This window comes from Mytilus californianus, unplaced genomic scaffold (genome assembly GCF_021869535.1).
Source record: "Mytilus californianus isolate M0D057914Y unplaced genomic scaffold, xbMytCali1.0.p SCAF_12, whole genome shotgun sequence".
NCBI lineage: Eukaryota > Metazoa > Mollusca > Bivalvia > Mytilida > Mytilidae > Mytilus > Mytilus californianus.
In genome coordinates this window covers 13,650,948-13,672,661 of record NW_026262604.1, presented here as the reverse complement: position 1 = coordinate 13,672,661, position 21,714 = coordinate 13,650,948, and the positions used below count along the sequence as shown (strand labels likewise).

The window sequence follows — 21,714 nt, the reverse complement described above, 5'->3', positions numbered from 1 at the left end:
CTTTAATTCATAAAAAGTCCCTACGGCAAAACTTTTGTCCACACTAGGTACAAAGGATAGGCAATTGCCTAAGGTTGCCTGGATCCAAAGACCCAGGTCGGTAAAGTTACGGAACTTTTTTAATTGAGGTCCAAAGTTGGGGTAGTGTTTAAATGGAGGTCCAAAGTTGGGGAAGGTTGACACAACCCCCCTCCCTTCTTTAATTCATAAAAAAGTCTCTACGGCAAAGATTTTGTCCACATTAGGTACAAAGGATAGGCAATTCCCTAAGGTTACATGGACCCAAAGACCTAGGTGGGTTAAGTTACGGAACTTTTTTAATTGAGGTCAAAAGTTTTGGTAGGGTGACCCAACCCCATCCCTTCTTTAATTCATAAAAAAGTCCCTACAGCAAAGCTTTTGTCCGCACTAGGTACAAAGGATAGGCAATTGCCTAAGGTTGCCTGGACCCAAAGACCCAGGTGGGTAAAGTTACGGAACTTTCTTAATTGAGGTCCAAATTTGGGGTAGGGTGACCTAACCCCTCCCTTCTTTAATTCATAAAAGGTCCCTACGGCAAAACTTTTGTCCACACTAGGTACAAAGGATAGGCAATTGCCTAAGGTTGCCTGGACCCAAAGACCCATGTAGGTAAAATTACGGACCTTTTTAATTGAGGTCCAAAGTTGGAGGTATGTCATCTTTCTACTTTAATTCATAAAAAAGTTGCGCACTATGCATTGATACATAATATAGTTCTCAAGCCTTTAACAAAAAGATAAACGAAATCCGCTTTTTCAAGAAGAAATCAATTTACTCAAACACTTTTGTCTTGAAAGGTAATCATTTACATAGTTTATACATTGTTTATACGTTTATTCTACTAAAAAATGTTATTTTAGGAACTATTTGACAGATGCCGAAAGTAGCCATTTCACACAACACCTAATTTCTAGTTGAAAAGTTGATAAAATAACAGGGAATGCTGTTTACACTTTAGATTATTTAACAAAATATAGAAATTTATCTGCAAAAACCAACAAAATATAAACAGTCATCTGACGACAATAACTAATAAGTAGATCATAATGAGCGGATCATTTGTGAGGAAAATCTTTTGTAAAAGTAAACGGATGATGGCGGCGGACGACTACGGACTACAAACGACAGACGCTTAATATTGTAAAAAGCTCACACTAAACCTTTAGGCTAGGTTAGATATGATAGTTAATGCGTATTTAATAATACACAATATTTCAAGTTAAAACTAGAACTTTCCGTTAAGCTGGACTAATAACCCCGCATCTTGGATTGACTGAGTATTCTAGTTACTGAAAAACTTGTTGTTAAAGAAAATGATAATACTAATTTGGTCTTTTTTCCAGTATGGTACTGTAGATTCATGTGATATATTTTTGTCTTTGATTTCGTGGGAAAAGGTGAACCACGAAAATAAAGGAGTAGGGGCATCGATGCCCGGTTTTGGCCCAACAAAAATAAAATGTTTAATAAACTTTTTCAAAATTGGCAAATAATGTTTGGCAATGCATAGAGCTGAGTCAAGAAATATAAAGAAAAACTTAAGTCAGAGTAGTAGTAGTTTTGTCTGTGATATTTTACCCCCCACCACAACTCGTGGTGCTGTGGTTGTCCCAAATATGGGCATGCCCCGCCCCTTAATGCCAAATATGGGCATGTCCTGCCCCCTTATATTATATAATATGATAAATGGGCATATACCACCCCCCCAAAAAAATACCCTACCTTATGACGTCACCGGAAGTAAGGAAGATGAATCACGACGGCTGCATGTTGACCATATTTGGATATGAATATAACAGTATGACTCACGTAGAACCATGCCAATTCCATGAGTCATACCGAATGCACGCCCGCCATATTTGGTCATGATGCGATCCGACCATTTCGATACCACGAGTCATCAGGATGCAAGATCAGGGCATGACGCACCACATGACAATACCATGAGTCACACCAGATGTACGTTGTCCGTATTTGGTCTTGTTGTGTAGCTTTGACGAGTCAGATATCCGTATGAGTCACAAAGTCGACATTGGTGGTACGTTCATTATACAAGGGCATGTCTCCCTTATTGGAAAATTAAAAGTATAAAAAAATTTAAATATTCAAAAATTCAAAAATCCAAAAAATTTACCATTTTATAAAAATTGTAAAAAAATTTTGAAATGCAAAAAATTCAAATAATTCAAATGCATAATTTGAAAAAATAGAAAAAATAACCAAAATTAAATTAAAAAAAAAAATAATAATAATTCTTTTTAAGATTAAAAAAAAAAATAATAAAATAAAAAAATTCAAAAAATTTGGAAAATCAATCGAAAAATAAAAAAAAAATCATTACATACATTGATCAACCTATCAAACGTCTGTAAGAATGCATGAAGCAAAACTTGTAACTAAACGATGGATGAATTTTACCTTTACGTATCGAGCGAGGGTTCTCTTTCGCTTTTTGAAAATAATAACGGTGGCGCATGTACGATTCAACTTCACAAAAGCTACGTATTGGACGGAGAATGGGACTGTGCACTGCTAGAGTCATCGTTCGTGCCGACCTTTCTAATACCAACGAGACGGGTCTTCTTTTGCTCGCACTTTGTGATCGACACGTACGCCCGGGAAATGTCTCTGCCGATACTTCAATCGGCAGGGGTTTTGAACGAAGATACCGCGGACGTCATATATGAAAAAAACCAATTTACCACAAAGTCACCAGAAACGAATTGCACCGAATCGAATTCGTCTTAAGGGATGATAATCTCAAAGTATGTCGCCCGAAGGATGACCACCTGTTTTGCTTGCTGCATTTTCGCAAGAAACCTAAAAGAGGAGATTGTATGCACATGCAGAAAAGGTGAAGATGTTTCAGTGCAACTTATGTCGAAGCGTGTATGCTTGGCCACATGATCTTCCAAGACATATGAAAAACAAACATGCGCAGCAGCAGAAGCAGCAGCAGCAGCAGCAGCAACATCAACAACAACAGCAGCAGCAGCAGCAGCAGGAACATCAACAACAACAGCAGCCGCAGCAGCAACAGCAGCAGCAGCAGTTCCTTCCTCCGAAAGAGGAATGAGAATTTTCTAAGTGGCAGCAGCAGTAGCCTCAGCTTCAGCAGCAGCAACAGCAGCAACACCGTTCTTTGAAAGCGGAACATGCCACATCGAGTAAGAAGGATGTGCCATCCGTGCCCAGATGGGATCGTTTGGTTGTACAAGAGAAGGCAGCCTCTCTATGGAGAAATACAGAAAACAGTGAGCCCACAAGTGGAATATTTCCACGGTATCCCGGTCGATTAAGAAAGCGACGACTTGTTCGATCCCAACAAGAAGAATATGATCATTTCGCAGGATCTGATGTCCACATCGGCTAAAGATTCAAGAATCAATGATCTATTTACGGAAGGCAGTCATCACAGACATTTGTCGGTAGTGTTTTTAAATCATCACTTGTACTTTGGAAAGGACCCTACCCAGAGAAGAAACTGTCATTTCCTCGTGCTCTTTAACAATCCCATAGATCGACAACCCGTCATGACCCTAGGACGACAGATGTTAGTCGGGCTTCTTTCTACGGAAATTTGAGGAGGCTACTAGCAGACCCTACGGATTCCTCCTGGTTGATCTGAAACCCGGAACGGCAGAATCGTCAAGACTGCGAACTGATGTTTTGCAGACATGCAATGGAGTCAACACCTCTGAAGAAATGAAGGGCGACGATAGTTCCGACACTGAAAGTACAGGGTCAGATATAATGGATGACAGAGAGAATCTAATAGCTTGTCGAGATTGCGGACTGGTCTGTGAAATCGATTCGCTTACCAATGTCTAGCGAGGCACTAGATTGAATTTTGAGCGGAACGTCGGCCACCGTTTGCTGTGCAGACGACTTACCAGCCTATACGAGTGACAGACCTAAAACCTTCGTTGTCAACACGGACAACTGTAACCAGGAAGGAACTCATTGGATAGCCTTTAATTTTCCTATATCGGGACAGCCTGAGTTTTTTTTTTACTCCCTAGGAGGAGTACCAGAGACATACCAGCAACATTTTACAAATGTTCTCATCGTTAACGGACCCCAGTACCGTTTTTCTCGATGTCCAATTCAATCCAACTTTTCGGAAACATGTGGACTATACTGCGCATATTATGTGAAAATGAGATGTCACAGTATCAAGATGAAAGATGTATTGAATGACTTTTCATCGGATAACCTGGATGCCAACGACAGAAAGCTCATTGCGTTATTTTCATTCTGATATTTTGGTACACAATCGATCAGCTTTGATGTAATATTGATCATAATAAAATATTTGCCCATATTACATTTTTTTTTTTGCATTTAATTCGTGTGTATAAACAACATAAAAGCCACTGTGATAGACTCTGACAGATATTCTCATAGATCAGGTGAACATGTGTCGGGAGTGTCAGCTACTGGGCGTTTACCAATCGACATTAAGATCAGAGAATGTATTAATAACGGATAAAGAGACATGTATTTTTTTTTCTGTCAGCAAGCGAAAAAGGTGTTTTGAGGTTTCATAATGACAAAATTAAGATTGAAATGAGGTTTGATCTTATGTTTAGTTAAAAAATATACAGGTAATAATATTCGAACATATATTGACTGCCTTGTTGAATTACACGTCTGTAGGTCTTTTGTATAGATACAGGGGAAGGTCCTGTTGTTGCTGCTGCTGCTGCTGTTATTGTTGCTGATGTTGTTACTGCTGTTGCTGTTGTTGCTGCTGCTGTTGTTGTTGCTGCTGCTGCTTTTCTGCATGTGTATACAATCTCCTCTTATAGGTTTCTTGCGAAAATGCAGCAAGCAAAACAGGTGGTCATCCTTCGGGCGACATACTTTGAGATTATCATCCCTTAAGACGAATTCGATTCGGTGCAATTCGTTTCTGGTGACTTTGACGTAAATTGGTTTTTTCATATAGGATATCCGCGATATCTTCGTTCAAAACCCCTGCCGATTGAAGTATCGGCAGCGACATTTCCCGGGCGTACGTGTCGATCACAAAGTGCGAGCAAAAGAAGACCCGTCTCGTTGGTATTGGAAAGGTCGGCATGAACGATAACTCTAGCAGTGCACATTCCCATTCTCCGTCAAATATGTAGCTTTTGTGAAGTTGAATCGTAAATGCGCCACCGTTATTATTTTCAAAAAGGGTAAGATAATCCTCGCTCGATACGTAAAGGTAAAATTCATCCATCGTTTAGTTACAAGTTTTGCTTCATGCATTCTTACAGACGTTTGATAGGTTGATCAATGTATGCAGTGATTTTTTTTTTCCATTTTCAAAATATTTTGAATTTTTTTATTTTATTTTTTATTTATATATTTTAAAAATTTTACTACTTTTTTTTTCTATTTCAATTTTTTTCTTCTTTTTTCAAATTTTGCATTTGAATTTTTTGAAGTTTTTGCATTTCAAAATTTTTTAACAATTTTTATAAAATTTTGAATTTTGTGGATTTTTGAATTTTTAAATTTTATATAATTTAAATTTTCGAATAAGGGAGACACGCCCTTGTATAATGAACGTACCAATAATGTCGACTTTGGGACTCATACGGATGTCTGAATCGTCAAAGCTACACAACAAGACCAAATACGGACAACGTACATCTGGTGTGACTCATGGTATTGTCATGTGGTGCGTCATGCTCTGGTCTTGCATCCTGATGACTCGTGGTATCGTAATGGTCGGATCGCATCATGACCAAATATGGCGAGCGCGCATTCGGTATGAGTCATGGAATTGGCACGGTTCTACGTAAGTCATTCTGTTATATTCATATCCAAATATGGTCAACATGCATCCGTCGTGATTCATCTTCCTTACCTCTGTTCAACATAGGTGATACCAGAATAAAATGATATATATACTTACTTCCGGTGGCGTCATTAGGTCGGAGAAAGGGTGGCGGTATATGCCCATATATAATATTAGGGGGTGGGTCATGCCCATATTTGGCATTAAGGGGCGGGCCATGCCCATATATGGGACAACCACAGCACCACGGTTTTTTTTTGGGGGGGTGGGGTTAAAAAACCACAGACAATACTACTCATAAGATTATTCATCTGATGACCTGGGCCATCTGGTCTGGGTAAAAGACAAAAGCTTTGCCATAGGAATCTGTTAAGGATTAAAATTGGGAGGGGAGGGGTCTCCATACCCTAATTTTGAATCTCATTTGGAGAAATTCAGTGAATTTACCCTCCTCCGCTATCTTGTCCTGGCAAGTTCAAGGCCTTATCTATCGGTTGCTCATAGTATGGACAAAATTAAAGCTTTGTAGTAGGAAATTTTCTAACAATTAAAGTTTGGACGGAAGGATCTCCTTATCCCAACTTTGAACCTCAGTTGCAGTAGTTTCATGAATCAACTCACCAGAGTCATCTAATCCGGGCAACTTTATGCCATTGAATTTCATCTGTACTTTGTGTGGTCAAAGCTTTGCCGCGTAGAGAATTGTTTTTACGAGTTAAAGTTTTGAGGGGAAAAGGTCTCCATATCCCAACTTTGGACCTCAGTTGCAAACGTTCCGAGAATTTATCCACCCGGCCCATCTGTTCCAGGCAACACGCAGGGAATTGCCTATCATTTGTACCTAGTGTAGAAAAAACGCTTAGCCGGAATGATTGTTTGACAAAATTAAACTTGGGATGTGATAGGGTGTGCAATCCCCAAATGTGAATCAGTTGTAGAAGTTCCGGAACTTTACCCATCTGCAGGTTCTTTGAGTCCAGGCATCCTAAGGCAATTAATATCATTTGCTATTAGAGTGGACAAAAGCTTTGCCGTGAGAATTTTTTTTTAAAGTTTGGAGATACGGTCTACAAACTTTGGACCTAAGTTGTAGGAGTTCCGTAACTTTACCCACCTGGGATTTTAAGTTCAGGCAACCTTAGGCAATTGCCTATCATTTGTACCTAATGTTGATGAAAGCTTTGCTGTAGGGACTTTTTACACAAATTAAAATTGGGAGGGGGTAGGGTCTCCATACCCAAACTTTGGACCTCATTTATAGAAGTTCCGTAACTTAACCCACCTGGGTTTTTAAGTTTATGCAACCTTAGGTAATTTCCTATCATAATTTTGTACCAAGTGTGGACAAAAGCTTTGCCGTATTAAGTTTTTGACGAATTAAAGTTGGGCGGGGTAGGGTCTCAATACCCCAACTTTGGACTTCAGTTGTAGAAGTTCCGAAACTTCACCCGCATGGATGTTTTGGTTCAGACATCCTTAGACCATTGCCTATCATTTGTAAATAATGTGAACATATAATTTGCCGTAGTGCATTTTTTAAGGATTAAAGTTGGGAGGGGTTGGGTCACCATATCCCAACTTTGGACCTTAATTATAAAAGTTCCGTAACTTTACCCACCTTGGTCTGTGGGTCCAGGCAACCTTAGGCCATTGCCAATCATTTATACCTAGTGTGGACAAAAGCTTTGTAGTAGGGACTTTTTTTATGAATTAAAGAAGAGAGGGGGTTGGGTCACCATACCCCTACTTTGAACCTAAATTATAAAAGTTCCGTAACTTTACCCATTTGGGTCTTTGGGTCCAGGCAACCTTAGGCAATTGCCTATCGTTTATACCTAGTGTGGACAAAAGCTTTGCTGTAGGGACTTTTCGTATGAATTAAAGAAGGGAGAGGGTTGGGTCACCATACCCCAACTTTGGACCTCAATTATAAAAGTTCCGTAACTTTACCAACCTGGGTCTTTGGGTCCATACAACCGTAGGCAATTGCCTATCTGTTACACCTAGTGTGGACAAAAGCTTTGCCGTTGGGAATTTTTTTATGAATTAAAAAGGGGAGGGGGTTTGGTCACCGTACTCCAACTTTGGACCTCAATTATAAAAGTTCCGTAACTTTACCCACCTGGGTCTTTGGGTCCAGGCAACCTTTGGCAATTGCCTATCATTTGTACCTAGTGTGGACAAAAGCTTTGTCGTAGGGACTTTTTTTATGAATTAAAAAGGGGGGAAGGGGTTGGGTCACCATACCCCAACTTTGGACCTCAATTATAAAAGTTCCGTAACTTTACCCACCTGGGTCTTTGGGTCCAGGCAACCTTAGGCAATTGCCTATCATTTGTACCTAGTGTGGACAAAAGCTTTGCTGTAAGGACTTTATTTATGAATTAAAGAAGGGAAGGGGTTAGGTCACCATACCCCAACTTTGGACCTCAATTATTAAAGTTCTGTAACTTTATCCACCTGGGTCTTTGGGTCCAAGCAACCTTAGGCAATTGCCTAGCATTTGTATTTAGTGTGGAGAATATCTTTGCCGTAGGGACTTTTTATGAATTAAAGAAAGGAGGGGGTTGGGTCACCATACCCCAACTTTGGACCTCAATTATAAAAGTTCCGTAACTTTACCCACTTGGGACTTTGGGTCCAGGCAACCTTAGGCAATTGCCTATCGTTTGTACCTAGTGTGGATATAATCTTTGTCGTAGGGACTTTTTTTATGAATTAAAGAAGGGAAAGGGGGGGTCACCATACCCCAACTTTGGACCTCAATTATAAAAGTTCCGTAACTTAATCCACCTGGGTCTTTGGGTCCAGGCAACCTTAGGCAATTGCCCATCATTTTTACCTAGTGTGGACAAAAGCTTTGCCGTAAGGACTTTTTATGAATTAAAGAAGGGAGGGGGTTGGGTCACCATACCCCAACTTTGGACCTCAATTATAAAATTTCCGTAACTTTACCCACTTGGGACTTTGGGTCCAGGCAACCTTAGGCAATTGCCTATCATTTATACCTAGTGTTGACAAAAGCTTTGCCGTAGGGACATTTTTTATGAATTAAAGAAGGGAGAGGGTTTGGTCACCATACCCAAACATTGGTCCTCAAATATGAAAGTTCCGTAACTTTACCCACCTGGGTCTTTGGGTCCAGGCAACCTTAGGCAATTGCCTATCGTTTGTACCTAGTGTGGACAAAAGCTTTGTCGTAGGGACTTTTTTATGAATTAAAGAAGGGAAGGGGTTGGGTCACCATACCCCAACTTTGGACCTCAATTATTAAAGTTCCGTAATTTTATCCATTTGGATCTTTGGGTCCAGGCAACCTTAGGCAATTGCCTATCATTTGTACCTAGTGTGGACAATAGCTTTGCCGTAGGAACTTTTTTATGAATTAAAGAAAGGAGGGGGATGTGTTACCATACCCCAACTTTGGACCTCAATTATAAAAGTTCCGTAACTTTACCCACCTGGGTCTTTGGGTCCAGGCAACCTTAGGCAATTGCCTATCTGTTACACCTAGTGTGGATATGATCTTTGTCGTAGGGCCTTTTTTATGAATTAAAGAAGGGAAGGGGTTGGGTCACCATACTCCAACTTTGGACCTCAAATATAAAAGTTCCGTAAATTTATCCACCTGGGACTTTGGGTCAAGGCAACCTTAGGCAATTGCCTATCATTTGTACCTAGTGTGGACAATAGCTTTGCCGTAGGGACTTTTTTATGAATTAAAGAAAGGAGGGGGTTGGGTCACCATACCCTAACTTTGGACCTCAATAATAAAATTTCCGTAACTTTAATCACCTGGGTCTTTGGGTCCAGGCAACCTTATGCAATTGCCTATCATTTGTACCTAGTGTGGACAAAAGCTTTGCCGTAGTAACTTTTTTAGGAAGGGTAGGGTCATTATAACCCGCCTTTGAACCGTTCCCCGATTATTGTTCTAATGTTAAACTGAATTATTTCGTTGTGATAAACCCTTTTTGTTAAGTCGAATCAGTGCAAGGGACATGCCTTTATGAAAAGCTGTAATAATCTTGGATTTGAACTTTTTGTCGGTTAAATTAACTGTCACATAAAACACATTTCCTATTGAAATGTAATAAATAAATAACAAGTTTTCAATCGTACCAGAACGGAAACTGTGGATATTTATTAGCTTTTACTTCAACCTATAATTCTGGATGCAAAATTCTGTACTTGACGTTCCAAAAACGGTATCTTTTTTCTTATTCTTTTCAAAAGCCTATCAGTATGTGGATTTAATTTCATCTTTACACTAGATAAGTACGGGCTACTTTTATTATTTTTATCATTATTATAAAGAAAGCCGTTTGTAATCAAAGGTAATTAAAAGAAAGAGGAGTAGCTAAAATTAATTTTGAAAATCCTATAAGAGATGCTCGGCTGTCAAGAAAAATTATGTTGTTTTAAACATATATATATATATATATATATATATATATATATACAAGTCTAAATTGAAAACAACGTTCAAACCTATGATTGCGTTGGATAAAAACCGCAATTTTTATACGTGTGCATGCAAAACAAATTTCTTGTTAGAGGGGTCTAAATACAGCACAAACAACATTTTCCAAAAGACCAAAAATGTGAAAAAGTATATTTTAACAAAACGCATTTGACTAACAGGTCGAACAACAAATGTTCTTAAACCCTGCTGACTGCCATTGGCGATTGCCAAATAAACGGATCACCGATGTAATAAATGGATCTTAATTATAAATTTAATACTAAACAGAAAACAATAAACTTGCGGAAAAGATGGTATACCGCAAACAAAAGGTGCAAAGGTTTTTGTACACCATATCCGGATTTCGACAATTAATGTCTCTTCAGTGATGTTAGGAATCGAAACGGTATTTGGAAAGCCATACAATTTACCTCAATTTAGGATTGACTCTTGAATTTTGAGGAGTCAAAATAGGATGAACGGATCATATAAACCCGAAGGCAAATATAATACAAGCCCAAACGAAAAAATATAAACAAGTATAAATTGAAAACAACGTTCAAACCTATGATTGCGTTGGATAAAAACCGCAATTTTTATACGTGTGCATGCAAAACAAATTTCTTGTTAGAGGGGTCTAAATACAGCACAAACAACATTTTCCAAAAGACCAAAAATGTGAAAAAGTATATTTTAACAAAACGCATTTGATTAACAGGTCGAACAACAAATGTTCTTAAACCCTGCTGACTGCCATTGGCGATTGCCAAATAAACGGATCACCGATGTAATAAATGGATCTTAATTACAAATTTAATACTAAACAGAAAACAGTAAACTTGCGGAAAAGATGGTATACCGCAAACAAAAGGTGCAAAGGTTTTTGTACACCATATCCGGATTTCGACAATTAATGTTTCTTCAGTGATGTTAGGAATCGAAACGGTATTTGGAAAGCCATACAATTTACCTCGATTTAGAATTGACTCTTGAATTTTGAGGAGCAAATAGGATGAACGGATCATATAAACCCGAAGGCAAATATAATACAAGCCCAAACGAAAAAAATATAAACAAGTCTAAATTGAAAACAACGTTCAAACCTATGATTGCGTTGGATAAAAACCGCAATTTTTATACGTGTGCATGCAAAACAAATTTCTTGTTAGAGGGGTCTAAATACAGCACAAACAACATTTTCCAAAAGACCAAAAATGTGAAAAAGTATATTTTAACAAAACGCATTTGACTAACAGGTCGAACAACAAATGTTCTTAAACCCTGCTGACTGCCATTGGCGATTGCCAAATAAACGGATCACCGATGTAATAAATGGATCTTAATTATAAATTTAATACTAAACAGAAAACAATAAACTTGCGGAAAAGATGGTATACCGCAAACAAAAGGTGCAAAGGTTTTTGTACACCATATCCGGATTTCGACAATTAATGTCTCTTCAGTGATGTTAGGAATCGAAACGGTATTTGGAAAGCCATACAATTTACCTCAATTTGGGATTGACTCTTGAATTTTGAGGAGTCAAAATAGGATGAACGGATCATATAAACCCGAAGGCAAATATAATACAAGCCCAAACTATATATATATATATATATATATATATATTGGTGTCACGATAATTCAGTAGCATGAGTTCGAATCCCGGCGAGGGAAGAACTAATAATTTGCGAAAGCAAATTTACAGATCTAACACTGTTGGGCTGATATATATATAAAATCTGTTTTTCTGTGTGAAAATGTCTTTCTACTGGAAATGATTGTCATCAGATTTCAAAGGACGTTTCAGGTTAATATAAGTCTTCGGTTTTAAGGCGTGGTCAGTTTGGCGCGTATTTCTTATTGTTCGCTGGCTTATTGTTCGCTAGCTTGAGTCTGGTTCAAAAGTCAATAATTGTATAATGTTGACGGACGCTGCCATGTTGTAAGTTATACGATTTCCCGCAACTTTGCATATCTGATTACACTGACAATAATAAAATGAAAATAAAATTCGTAATACGGACTTCGTCCTCTTTCACCTGCCTTATATTAATCTAATCTTTTCAGCCAATTCCCAATCATTGGTCTGATATTCTATGACGGACCTGTGTACGCTGATAAGATATGGTTCAATGATTTTAAATCAACAAAGAATTACACTTCTGCAGCCATCGGATTTCGTCGGAAAAATCAATTTTCCAGTTCTCCTGCTAGTGCTATGACAGACATTCTGTTTGGTTTTAGTGATGTGAGTATAGTTGGAGGTAAACAAACAGAATATTTAATATTTGTAAAGTATTATCACATCTGCCTTTGGTGAAATAGGAACTTTCAAAAATGTATTGCAGCCAATATTATTAATCGAAGTGCTTGTGAATTCGTCTAATTACTTGTATGTAATAATGTATTAATATACAAGATATCAAATATTCTTATTATTTTCCTTTCTTATAATATTTTTAAAAAATATTTTCTTCTTTCTTATTCTAAATATTTTGTAAAAAGATAATTTCCTTTTATTAATACCATGCTTTGCACCTGCATCCCTGATCGGTGGATTGTTGTTTGCCTTGAATATCATTTGGAACTGACTCAATGAAAACACGCTTGCTTTCCAAATTGTTTTTAATCACTTTAAAATTAATGAAACCAAGATTGAGACTTCCCCTTTTCGAGCTCTTTGACTAATTAAAAAAAAAACAGTTCTTAATGTGCGCATGCTTTCATCCTGTCACAGTTTATGTGGTGATCACTGAATCGATAACCGGCGAATAATTATAATAACTCCCTTTAATATTTAGACACTTACCATTTATCTAATGACAATATATATGTTTCTTCTGGTAGCCATTAGAAGGAAACCGTGTTTATGACGGGAACACAACAGTTCATGGATTTGGTAATCTGGATGGGGATAAAGGAGCTACATTCCGGGATGAGGATGGATCAGTGACGTCATACACATCTAGAAAACAGGTTGTCAAGCCTGGACGATTCTATACGACTTCCGAATGTACATACAGAAGAAATTGGAACATGGCAGTTTGTCCACATAAATATGGAAAGGTGGGATGTTGCTAGATATTAAATTTAATAGCAAATGATTGACAGCTACATTTGTTTAACTGCTAAACAAATAACATCAAATTAAATCAGTAAAGATTAAGATCAAAACATCGATTGACTCACATTGATTGATTGTTGGTTGTTTAACGTCAGTGGCAAATGTTTCGTACGTGTATAGCACGAGAACAAATTAACAATAAATACATTAGGTAGCCCTTTTATAGAGGCCGTCAGGAATGAAGATGGAGAAATTGGGACTGTCACTGGAAAATGAGGGTATAGACGATAGGGACAGAAATTTTGCCTTGCAACAGGCCACCTACGGACCCCGCAAAGAGTTGTTTCAAGTGTTCTTAACGGACAGTGAGCGTGGTAGTCTTCGATTGACTTACACTTACCAAACGTAAATATTCGATCAACGAGGATGTCTTTAAAAAGTATTTATCATGATCTGTAGGAGGATTTTACAAACTAAAATGAGTAAATAATATTTGTAATGTTATTCTAATATATGTAATAACATTAGAAATATTGTTAAACTTCAAATATTTGAGCTTGACATCCTTTAAAACTACTGTAAAATGTTGCTCTCTGGGAGTGTTTAGTTAATTTTTTGTCGTTACGTTGTTGTAATCAATTTATGACCCATAACTCCTTTTAGTATTTATTTTTTTAATTTCTTCATGATATAGTTAGATGTAGATATAGACCGCAATTCTCCTGACCGAGGACAAACCGAGGCTATTATGGTTCGAGACGATGAACCAGATTTTCCTGAAACTTTATACGATAATTATACAGCAGATTTCATGACAATTCTTGGTGGCAGCCATAGTTACACACTTCACTGGACTAAACAGATTCCTAGATTCTTCATTATAAGAGGCTATGGTATTGAGAAGTATGTATATATTATTAAAAATATATTAATCATTTTTCAGTAATATGTATATAAAATATCTGAAGTTAATTAAGAAAGAATAAAGAAAGTTAATGCTTAATAAGTAGTAAAAATTTATCATGAGAAAAATATTTCATGTGAAATAATAAATTCTGAAGAGAGGTAAGTAAAAGGTCTTTGAATTTAAGATTTACCTTCATAATGTATGCTCATGAATACAATTTTATAATTCGAAATAATCCGTTATTAATGTATTCACAACACTTTTAAACTATAGTTGTTTTGTGTTGCTCAATTTCTTTATTGTGCTACTTCAACTTTCTGATCGGGGTTTTTGATGAATTTAATGCGTAATTGTACGTATGACAAACTTTAGATCTTCTCCATGTTTATGTATAAGTTCGTTGCTGTTTCGTTACTTTTATTAAATAAACTCTTATGTTAAAACTTCGAAGTATATTCATTGATTGTTAATTTCAATAAAAATTTGACGTCACTTACAGTGGTTATATATAACGGTTATTTGTATTCCTTGATAGACATAACCATGTTCGATTGGGTATTTGTTTGCCAACTGATGCAACGTTCAAGCTATACACATGGTCGCCATTGTGGAGACCAGAAACAAAATTATGGATGCAGGTGTCATCACTTAAAGAATTAGACAACGACACACTTGGTGATAGATACTTCTGGGATAAGTCGATAGGGTAAGTTCAATACCGAAAGGTTATATTTATTTACACTTCTAGTTTTGTTTTAGATATAGCATAGTCATGACTTTAAACGTTTACTCAACTGCTTTACTCAGAATACTTAACCGTTTGTTAATTTGTTCCTTAAAAAAAACCTAAACATATTTAACGCTGTTCGTTAAGCAAACACTCTCTTTTGATAAATTCACATTATACGCAATTTATGTGCTCAAAAGAAGAAAAAAATATGCGAATTTATGTTTTTAATGATTTAAAACCTTACAACTTCATTTAAACTCTGATGGAAAGTTGTCTTATTGGCAATTATACCACATCTCCTTTTTTATATCTTACAATTTTAGGATGTTATTTGTAAAATTCATCAGCTATAGAACACGAAGCCGTAGTTGTACAACTGATTGTGAAGGAGAATGTCCGGTTCTACAAGTGACTGTCCTTTCAGGGGATAGAACAAATGGTAATTGTCAACACAGAACTTACGTCGACCCGGGTACTTACAGAAAATCAAGCGGTGTAAGTGTGAAAAACCATATTTCCTTAAAGATAGAATGAATATTTAATATTGATTCCATAGTAAAACTTATATGATTGATTGTATTCGGAAAACTCTGGAAAAGCATATATTTTTTATTATGGTTTATATTTGGCAGGGGTTTCAGAGGAAGGGAGCAGCTTGTAAATTCACAAACAAATGCAATGATACATTTTGTACAACCAAAGGTAAAATATCAATATTCATTCTATCATGTCTATACATACTCAGTTACTTCAAATTGTTATCAATAAAAATCAAAAGTCATTTTTAAAACAAAATTTTGTCAGGATCACAATAGTATTTACACGTCCAGTGAACGTTGTGTTTTGCAGGGTAAAATGAAAACTGATGAACGGGAAATGACAGCAACATCAAAAGCTCCTCCTGTGGTAAGTATGATTCTCAAGGGAAATGACAGCAACATCAAAAACTCCTCCTGTGGTAAGTATGATTCTCAAGGGAAATGACAGCAATATCAAAAGCTCCTCCTGTGGTAAGTATGATTCTCAATTATATATGCAAAATAGCAGTGGTTCGAATTAACAGTGGTAAGAGGTCAGTTTCCTTTAATTGCTTAGCTCTCAACATTCAGGTAATTATAAAATGTAGCTACATCAGACGGACTTGTTTTCTTGGTCAACTGAAATCATGTCAATGAAAATGAAGTATTGACATCATATCTTAATATTGTCTTATATATACCAAGACTTTTGCACCACATACATTTTAAGAATGAAAAATCCAGGGGTCACAAACAAACCATGGATCCTGGAAAAACAGATAGGTTGGTTTGGAAGGGATAAGCGTTGCATGTTCTTCGAGGGGCACATCACAATAGGTATGAACGATAACTAACATTACTATTGCAATTTGTAGGACTGGGGAGCTGGCTCACAACTTCCGTTTTCGTCAAGACAAATAACAGACGGCGGGTTCTCTGATTGGTCGGATTATATGGAATGTTCTGTCACGTGTGCAGGTCAGTGGTATATATTGCAATTCAACACGCATAAATTTATAGCCTTTACGTTCCTACAATAAATAAGTTTTTAATTTCAATCATGTTACATTGCATGTCTTAGTCATTGTGTTTGCAGACTCGGTTCAATGATTCATGTATTGCAAAAAAGCAAACAAACAAAACTTGACGTTATATCTCCTTCAAAATGATTTATAAATACTCAACTTAATAGCTTAAGGTACAATAAAATGGAGAGCGCAGTAGAAATAGTATCAAACTTATAGTATGATCATTTCATACAAAATTGCTATAGCTGTATTTTAATGTTATGTGATGTTAAAAAAGAAAACAAACAAAGTTAAATAATAAAAGGAGTAGACATTAAGAAGAAATTGAATTCCCTGTATGGAACGTACTAGTCTGAACAAAAGCTACATGTACATGTTGTTGAGTATACTAATGGCAAAAGAAATATTGTATAGTATTTTTCACTAATGGATTTTTGTTAACAATTTATAGGAGGCACTAAATCCATGTACAGGTACTGTAATAACCCGTCCCCGACGAACGGAGGTGCTGACTGTACTGGACCCCCTGTTGTGACTATTACTTGTAATGATAAACCGTGTCGTAAGTATTTTTTTTACATTGCGTCATAAATTTTATAGGTATTGTTACGTGGAGCTATTTGAATTTTGAAATAGTCGCATCCATACATCATGTAAGACGGTCTGGATGGGGTTTACAGAATAGAGAATAATAGGCAAATAAAATAATGAATAGAGAAAAATGTGAGAATTATTGTGGAATATTAAAGAATAAAGTAATATAATACTAATTACAGAAATTAAGGATGTACAGAAAAAAGAAATTATCTAATTACAGAAAGTTTTAATTGTAGAATCATTTTCATGAGAATTTTACAAAATGAGCATTATTTTTAAAAATAAGGAAAAATGTCCTAGAAATTTAAAGAATACTGAAATTAAGGACCATGCAGTTCCCGCGTATGATTTTTTTTACTGACGACAGATAAGGAACCGCATGTTGGAACCGATGGCAATCCGTGTTTGATCTATGTTAGAGGGCATTTATGTCCAATAAAATATTACAATTCTTTGAAATATTCCGAGTATGATTTGATAATTTAAAAAAAAAAAAAATTTTGAAATCCTCTTTTTTTTCATTATATTACAGCTATTGATGGCGGATTTGCAGACTGGACTTCATGGAGCACATGCCTTGTAACTTCCGGTTGTCAAGGTTACAGAGAAAGACAAAGATCATGTGACAAGCCGTTTCCACAATATGGCGGAAAATATTGCTCAGGTTCAATTAAAGAGGAAGAAGCCTGTAGTATGTGTTTTTAAAGATTCGCTACTTTTTCCAAAAACTGAATGACTCTCGCAAAGCAAGTTCAGCAAACACAATCCTTTGTTGTAATATGAATCTAAGAAGAAAAATTAATTTCTTTATTTCTAAATGAAATAAGTGTACACATGTAAAGGATAGGGCATCTTAATGAATTTTTACATTCAGCGATATTTATAGTATATGGATATTTGAAATACCAGTGAATTTGTACAAGGATATTATTTTTTTTAATAAAGTTTTAAATGTAAATCTAGATATATTTCTCAACGATAATTTGAACAATTTTGACTGCAATTGTAACTAATATAAGTACCCTGGATTTTGATTGGTGAATAGCTAGTGTAATTGTCACATGTATTTTCTTTTATATTTTCACCATAGCCGGGTTTTATGCGCAATGATATATCTTGTTTACCCCCCTCTGCCATGGTATTTGCAAAAGCATATAACATTATGTCTATTCCAGTCACGTATACGCTAGTGACGATAGCTTGATAATTTGATAAATAAAGACAATGGACATTTACAGGTTGACGGTATCTCCTTATGAAAGAGGTAGGGGTCAATTTCCCAGAGGCGGATTTAGGGGGGGCAGGGTGCCCGGGCCCCCTTTTTGTGGGAAAAATTTGGTTGATTATTTAGGGAATCACTGAAGCATGACTAAGCGGGTCCCTAGTATGGCAGTCAGTGGGCCCCCTTATGAAAATTTCTGGATCCGCCACTGTTTCCACTGTATTTATTTCATTCACAGGGTTAAACAACACAAGTTTCAAATCTAACTGATCAGAAATTTAGATATAAGATACTCTAATCATAAACAGAAAAAAATCATTTGATTTTATAACATATTTCCTTAAATAATCGCTATATGATGCTGTTGAAGGCAACTTTTTTAAAATTTAACATTAAAGAACAGCTCGAACCAAAATGAAACAATTCGTATCCGGGACATCAGATTTTGGCTTTGGTATAGTATTTTCTTCTCTTACATTTTTAAATACTCAAACTTTGTTAAAATCTTTTTTTTTTGGGCTATCGGTAGGTGTATATAATATGGTCGTCTGTTTAGAAATAAGACAACATATGTTTAGAAAGTAAACGTTCAAACATGGAGCTGGGATTCCGTGATTTTAAGAAAGACTGAGACTCCATTTGTAAATGGCCCTGTTGTGAAATGAAGAGGAATTTGGCCGTCTATATACCTCTTTATATCCCGTCATCTTTTCTTGGAATGTGACCTACCGAATTAGACTTATCAACAGATTTGTGTTTATATGATCAACACGACGGGTGCAGAATCTACTTACCCTTCCAGAGCACCAGAGACCACCCTCGGTTTTTGGTGGGGTTCGGTTGCTGAGTTTTTAGTTTTCTATGTTGTGTTTTGTGTACTGTTGTTTGTCTGTTGCTTATTCTAACATCGGACTCGGACTTCCCTTAAACTGAGTTTTACTGTGCGTATTGCTATGTGGTTTTTTTTATTCTACATTGGCTAGAGGTAAAGGGGAAGGGTTTAGATCTCACAAAACATGTTTAACCCGCCGCATGTTTGAGCCTGTCCCAAGTTAGGAACCTCTGACCTTTGTTAGTCTTGTATGTTTTTTTAAATTTTGGTTCATCTATATGTTTCGGAGTTTAGTGTGACGTCCATTTTTTCTGAACTAGTACACTTTTTTGTCTAGTGGCCAGCTGAAGAAAATTCCTCATGTATTGTTCCCGCTTTAAAATTGATATCACAATCTTGCCTGCAGGTAAACAACTTTCATAATAATTTTATTTTTCCAATCAGTCACGTGCATGACTGCGTAAACAAATAATATGAACATTATTCAACATTGCATATAGTTTTATTTTGACAAAATCCTGTATATAATATTTGTTTAAAATGATTAAAAAATTTTGCTGTATATTAACATACGTAGTAAAAATAATCAAGGTTAATATCTGGCATCATTCACGTGTTACTTAAGTTAAATCAATTATGAATTTTGGAAAGTTATGGAAAGGGTTTACACTTTTAATTGCAGTTATCAATATGAAATCTCAATACAAAATTAAGTGCTGTACCATTAAACAATTTTTTTACAATTGATTGACTTCAATTAAACAACATTCAATGACTAATGTTTTATTTATTTCTCCAAAGATATTTACCCGTTTAAGTTATGAAACAAATAATCTTGGTCAACAAGAAGTCATGTACTTTAATTTCAATTCAGTTAATGTACAATCAGTATTTTGTTTTACTTCCGACTCGATAAGAGTTATGATTTAAATCACAAACTACGAAGTCAGTACAATACCTAACTGCCATCCATGTGCTCTTGCCATAGTTGGGCGTCCGTTTGTTTGTGTGGGTTATATAAATACGCAGCCACGTCCGGTCAGAATGGGGGCGTTAAATGAGATACATCGTGTAGAGAGAGTAACACTCTGCACATTAGAAAACTTTGCAACAATTCTTTGAAATCCGTATGTGTCCTGTTTCTAGGCTTAATTTTGTCCATATTAAATATACCCTCATTTTCCGAGGCAGTCCAAATTTTCCGCCTTTTATCCTGGTCGACCCTTATTACATGACCTATCTATATCCCTATAATTGTATTTACTTTTAATTTCTTATCGTCCTGAACATGCATGAAATATTTGCCACTGGACGTTAAATAAACGGCAATAAATCAATCTGTCCCTATGTGGTCCCATGTTAACTTACTTAACTCTTTATTAAAGGGATATAAGAATATGAAGATTTTGGAAGGGGAGGAAGAAGAAAATTAAGCTTGGTAAAAAATCAAACAAAACTTTGCCCAAGATGGAAGATAATGATTTTTCTGCTGAACAAAAATACAAATGAAACTAATTGTGTTCAAAAGTTAAAATAAACTCGGCTAGCAATAGGTGAACATTTATATTTCGTCCACAAAGAGTCCTCCACTACGGCCCTCCCCATTTTCTCTTGAACATCAAATGGTCTTCCCCCTAAAGATCAGCATACAGGATTTTCATACAGTCTTCAACTGAAAATTATAATTGGTCACTACATTATATCAAGCACTATATCGTTCACTGTCCTCTAAAAGGTATGTAAATAACTTATTAATAAACTATCAAAGATCTGCCATGTATGTTTGTGTTTACTTCATGGGTGGATGAATATTTCCACTATAAAAATTACCTATATGATTTTCATGTACTTATATCCTTTTGACGTCAGTCAAATGAACCATGCAAGACAAACTAAAGTATAACTTATCTTAAAAGTTTATTTAAAAATATTAAAACCTATTTTAGCCACCTTAAGACTTTAAGGCATGTAAATCGTCCGAACGAAAGAAAAAACAACGTACGTTTATTTAAATCATTCAAAAAATTACTGGTTCAATGATCGGTATATATAAACATAATTCATCCTGTCAGTCTAAATATCTACAGTTCTTCAAGGATGTGGGTATCCGCTAGTTTTGTGGTTTTTAGTTATATATGTGTAGTTGTAACTGCAACCAGTTGTCCAGATGATGACGTCACTTTAAAGCCATGGTCAGTCAGCACCACTTGGACAGACCAGGGACTTCTGGTATTTAATGTTATTTTTTTCATCCATTTACACTTAAATTTAATTTTCACGCTCTTTCTTTTGTTCTTTAATTTTACAGTACTTTGAACAGTTTTTCTGATTAATTTACTCTTCTAATGAGTACAAATTGGTGCCACATATTTTAAAGGTAGAATCATCAAAAGAATAACGATTTCGTATTTGTCATGGAATAGCACGAAACCCTTTTGGTCTCGTACAGATAAAAACTTATTTGTTTTAAAGTCAACTTTAAAGTGGACTTTATGTCCACAGCGCTGGACTTCAGATCTACAGCGCCTGACTTTAC

The 21,714-nt window shown here is 36.1% G+C and overlaps 2 protein-coding genes across 2 annotated transcripts in view; both read left to right on the top strand.

Moving 5' to 3' along the window:
• LOC127722293 (protein DDB_G0287365-like) overlaps positions 1-18,149 on the top strand; it is a 43,261-nt gene extending 25,112 nt beyond the window's left edge. The window contains exons 18-26 of the mRNA XM_052229184.1: positions 12,348-12,528; positions 13,128-13,346; positions 14,039-14,247; positions 14,787-14,957; positions 15,305-15,476; positions 15,831-15,887; positions 16,375-16,477; positions 16,979-17,089; positions 17,657-18,149. Coding sequence (XP_052085144.1) covers positions 12,348-12,528; positions 13,128-13,346; positions 14,039-14,247; positions 14,787-14,957; positions 15,305-15,476; positions 15,831-15,887; positions 16,375-16,477; positions 16,979-17,089; positions 17,657-17,829 — 1,396 coding nt within the window. The 3' untranslated portion in view covers positions 17,830-18,149. The remainder of the gene's footprint in view (positions 1-12,347; positions 12,529-13,127; positions 13,347-14,038; positions 14,248-14,786; positions 14,958-15,304; positions 15,477-15,830; positions 15,888-16,374; positions 16,478-16,978; positions 17,090-17,656) is intronic.
• Positions 18,150-21,275: 3,126 nt separating this feature from the next.
• LOC127722292 (cell surface hyaluronidase-like) overlaps positions 21,276-21,714 on the top strand; it is a 40,000-nt gene continuing 39,561 nt past the window's right edge. Inside the window, exon 1 of the mRNA XM_052229183.1 lies at positions 21,276-21,407. Coding sequence (XP_052085143.1) covers positions 21,276-21,407 — 132 coding nt within the window. The remainder of the gene's footprint in view (positions 21,408-21,714) is intronic.